Here is a 4,604-nt window from a genome sequence, read left to right as displayed (position 1 = left end):
ATGGCTGAAGCAGCGGCAGGTGCAGCTCAGGCGCTAGAGGGCGCTGCAGGTGCAGTTGCTGGTGCGGCCCGCCAGGCGGCCCCCGTTATCGACTTCTCGGCCAACGGTTTCTGGGGCGGAGTCACCCTGAAGATTACAGACCCACGGATCGCAGCCGGTGTGGTGGTCGGGGCCTCGGCTGTTGGGTTGGCCCTGGCGATGTCTCGATTCTACCGAGACAACAGGGACGATGCTGATGACGCCATTCGAGACGTCATCGAACGGCGCAGACGGCAGAGAAGGCGCCCCCGGCGGGATGGAGGGGAACTGCAGCCGGATCCGGAAGTCGTTGCCATCGAGGAGGGCTCGCTCTACGTGCACGTCGGCTTCCGTACCGAGGACGGCTACGACTTCTTCAGCGCGCTGTACGACCAAGAGTACATCCAGACGCGTCTGAAGGCGGAGTTCAAGACGCTGGGGTTCCAAGGTGAGCTTAAGGTCATCCTGGAGAGAAGCCAGGTGCCGGGTCGGGAGAAGGAGCGGGCGGGGAGGGTGGACCCGGGGGTGGCAGAGATGTTCAGGAGGATGAGGATCCGTGACACGGTGAGTAGCAACTCTTTGATTTTCGTATTCGTTCAATATCTTGATGCTCTTTGTTTCCTGTCGGTTTACGACGAACTTGATGGATTTTGTTTCCCTTTGGTCCATCTATTCTCGAGTACTACTGCTGTCACTGCGAACCCTGAATACAATTTGATATTTGGTGTTTTATCCTACAGAGTTTCCATCCCACCACCACACTACTGACTGAAAGTGAGTCTGGTATAGAGACGGCCTCCGTGTCCGCTCAGTCCGGAGTGTCGTCAGAAGACGTGCCCGAGGGGCCTTTCAGGCGGTTCCGTCTCCCTCTACAGCCGTACCGGGATTCCCCTACAGCCCAGCGTCACATCCAGGCCTGCAGAACCTTAGAGAGGGGAGCCGAGCTGCTGACCGGCAGTGGGTACACAGATCCAGCCGGACTTACCTTGCTGGTGGAGGGTCTCGTAATGTGGGAACTTTTCGACGACGGAAGTTGTCATTACTTCCTTTACGACCCCGATAATCTCCAGTTGGACAAGAAGCGACTGAATAATTTAACATCCACCCAGCTGGAGCACAGCCCAGGCGACAGTTCCTGCCTGTTCCTACAGGCGGCGCTGCTCCCTGATGGAGACAGCCGTGTTGAACGTCTCCGTCAGACCGTGAACACCATCCTACAGAACGGCGAGGAAGACCCGCTCCACCCGTACCTCCATAACATCTCCTGCATGCTGGCACTTTCCATATGGGAAAACACCGGCCAGCCTGGCCCTGCCCTTGCTGCCTTCGCCACAGCGCTGATGTACAAGTCTGATCACCCGGTCACCTTATACTGGACCGCTCTGTGTTCCATGGATGTTTCAAAGTCAGACGCCATTCAGCAGTTCCACCAGTACCTGCGTGTAGCGCCTCCTTGCGACGTAGCTGTGCCACATGCTCATTACCACCTGACCGTCCTGTACGGTGAACAGCAGCCGGTGGATCGGGAGAAGGTGGAGGCTCACTACAGGTGGGGGCAGGAGGCCGAGAAGAACAGGCTGCCTGTGTTACCTGATGTACCAGAGTCTTTTAAAGATGACGCGAATGAGGCTTACATCAGAGCAACCAGTACCAACATGTAACATTTCGGTTTGATGACTTCTCAGGACAGATGAGTTGATTGTAGTTGGAGACCTGGAGAGTGAACAACTCTTTTTTTATTAATTAGTCACGCTTTCAGCACTGTGTCCACACTGTGCCCACAAACAAACACTAACTAAAGAGACCATTCGGACACTGTTTGGAGCTACAAAATGCAACACTAACTGGTGTGGCAACTTTAGAGACTTTGCTTACTGCGCTTTGTGTAGACCTCTGTATAAACGTTTGTTGTGCTTAGTGATGCTGGTTATAGAATGAAGGCCAAGATTACAGGACAATATGACGAGGGATCAGTAAGGATCATCTATGTAATAAAAATATAATGTACACTAGAATGGTTTATGGTGATTGTAAAGTGCAGAAGAAACAGGAAATGAAGAAGGAGAGAAGAGAACAATATTGTGGTGCTGAGTCTTTTCTTACCAAAGAGTACAAGATTGGCAGCGTAGAGCTAGAGTTGAGGGTCAAAAAATGTCGCTACATCATCAAGACCTGAAACAGAACACCTTAGTTTTCGAAAGACTTGAAGTGTAACCTTGGGCACCCCCCCCCCCAGCGTATCCTGGGAATAGCGCTGTCCCGTGTACTCGTACCTGTAGACGGGACCCGTGGGACTGAAAGGTTACCTGAGGTAAACAACAACAAACCGCGCGCTCACGTAACGGTTCTGACCTGCCGCACCACACCGCACAATAACCCACCGACATGCGATCCCGTCTCGCGAGGACAGCTCACCGCCAAATTACCCCTTAATGGTGACGTTAATTGCCTAAAGAGTCGCGGGCAGTTTATTTGCCCTCTTTTCTTCTGCTTTCATACGCCGCGTCCCCACCTTCCGGACAAAGAAAACCACATTCCTGTAGAAGTAGGACATCTTCGTAAGATGTCGTGGCATTGTCTTGCCCCAGACGGTTTCTCGCCACTTGTACCCATGTCAACGTTTGTACCACTTAGACCAATAAAAACATACAGTAAAACGATATCCTGGTTCGTTTGAGGATCAGGCGTGAGAAAAAGCGAGCAGGAGGTTTCGATTTGTATTTATAATAGCCTCCTTCGCAGTCTTGTTGGGCGTCGGCGTTATTTTTTCTCTGAGCGACGCGAGTAATATGCCGCGAATATAGGGACGATTTGCTGCCGAGGGAAACCTTCTCTCCGTGGCAAAAACTCCCTCGGCAGCAAATCGTCCCTATATTCGCGGCTATACTCGCGTCGGTCAGAGAAAAAATAACGCCGACGCCCAACAAGACTGCGAAGGAGGCTACCGCGTCGCCACCTTCCGGACAAAGGAAACACATTCCTGCAGAAGTAGGACATCTTCTTTAAGATGTTGTGGCATTGTCTTGGCCCAGACGGTTTCTCGCCACTTGTACCCGTGTCAACGTTTGTACCACTTAGACCAATAAAAACATACAGTAAAACGATAGCCTGGCTCGTTTGAGGATCAGGCGTGAGAAAAATCGAGCAGGAGGTTTAATGTCGATTTGTATATGGTCAGGTGTAACCACAGTGGGTGCCAACTAATCTCCAAGCAGATCCCTCTCGGTGGCAAAAAGACAGTATCAAATTGGCCAGGCAGTATCCATTGGCCAGAGAAGCTCCATTAGCCACCGACGGGGGGATCAGGACAAAAAAACGGCCATGATATAAAAAGGTAACGATCATTCCCCACAACCTCTGCTTGGAGAATAGGTGCCAACATCCACTCAGCCATTATGTCCACTGAACATAATGCTTGTATTTGGTTAAATAAATAGGTGAATAGGTGATGTAGGGTTGATATAGGGTTTGTCACTACCACACCCAAGTTGTGATACATATTATAACATTTACTTTACTTTATAACATTTACTTTACAAGAAAAAGAAAATATACAAAAGGCAAGAATTTTATATGGGACTAGTTTGCTAGAGATAAAAACGCAGTTGAGTTTATTGAGTGGAAGCAATTGATATAGCGATTTTTACCAACAATTAACAGATTTGGAACTTGAAACAGTCATCAAAATGCACCTAAACACGTATTTAGAAACCTACTATTAAGGCTGCTTAATTTGCGGATATACTACCGGTACATTCAGTACAAACAGAACCGTTCGGTATGCTACAGTCAATTCTAAATTTGGCCTCTGATTTTTCACGTTTTGCGTCTGTAAAGCTCACCAGAAGAAGGTATATATAATGCTATCACGTTAATCTCCAAGCAGATCTTTCGGTGGCAAGACAGTATCCATTGGCCAGAGGAGTAATGGATACAGGACGGCCAATGGATACAGGATGGCCAATGGATACAGGATGGCCAATGGATACTGTCTTTTGCCACCCAACCGAAAGATCTGCTTGGAGATTATATCACGTGTCTGTCGGAATGTTCGACCTACTATTTATAGTAGCTCCTTACAAAAGAACGTCTGCTGACATGCCAGTGTCTCATCCAAAACTTCCGGACTGAGAATAGTTAGAACAGGCCTGTCTTAGGTAACAACCCAGTTTAGCTTGCAATACCGTTCCATATTACATCAGGTAACGGTTACAAAATGTTGGTCTGTGTTCTTTCGTCATGTTGTTGTTATGAGCATTTGCTGCTTGAATGTCGTATTGAAAAGACGGCAAAAGCATAGACCTGTCCAAGGCAACAACATAATATAACCTGTTCTATTATGCCAGGTAGTAGTAGTAGTAGTCCACTGTGTTCTGCTGCTGCAGTAGCTCTGCATCCTGCAGCATCAATCAGTCTTTCTTCAGTTCTCTCCACTTTGTCCTTTATGCCAGGTAACTGTTAGAAAATACTGTCGTTCTTTCGTCATGTTGCTATTATGAGCATTTGCTGCTTGAATATCGTATTGAAAAGACGGCAAATATAACAGATATGTCCTAGTCTGAAAGTAGTTAAAACCGATATTACAC

General features: G+C 48.5%; 1 protein-coding gene across 1 annotated transcript; it reads left to right on the top strand.

The window, feature by feature from the left end:
• LOC109483522 lies at positions 1-1,679 on the top strand. Its single transcript, XM_019786554.1, has 2 exons — positions 1-582; positions 759-1,679. The coding sequence occupies exons 1-2, from the start codon at positions 1-3 to the stop codon at positions 1,677-1,679; spliced, it is 1,503 nt and encodes a 500-aa protein (XP_019642113.1).
• Positions 1,680-4,604: the final 2,925 nt, after the last annotated feature.

This window comes from Branchiostoma belcheri, unplaced genomic scaffold (genome assembly GCF_001625305.1).
Source record: "Branchiostoma belcheri isolate BF01 breed outbred unplaced genomic scaffold, Haploidv18h27 scaffold65, whole genome shotgun sequence".
Classification (NCBI taxonomy): Eukaryota; Metazoa; Chordata; class Leptocardii; order Amphioxiformes; family Branchiostomatidae; genus Branchiostoma; species Branchiostoma belcheri.
Note: the sequence above shows the minus strand (reverse complement) of the source record. Positions and strands in the feature narration are given on the sequence as shown.

Bases quoted from the DNA above. Each gene is read 5' to 3' on its own strand.
- LOC109483522 (XM_019786554.1), top strand. From the start codon at position 1: ATGGCTGAAGCAGCGGCAGGTGCAGCTCAGGCGCTAGAGGGCGCTGCA. The intron at 583-758 runs GTGAGTAGCAAC...TTTATCCTACAG, and splicing joins GGATGAGGATCCGTGACACG to AGTTTCCATCCCACCACCAC.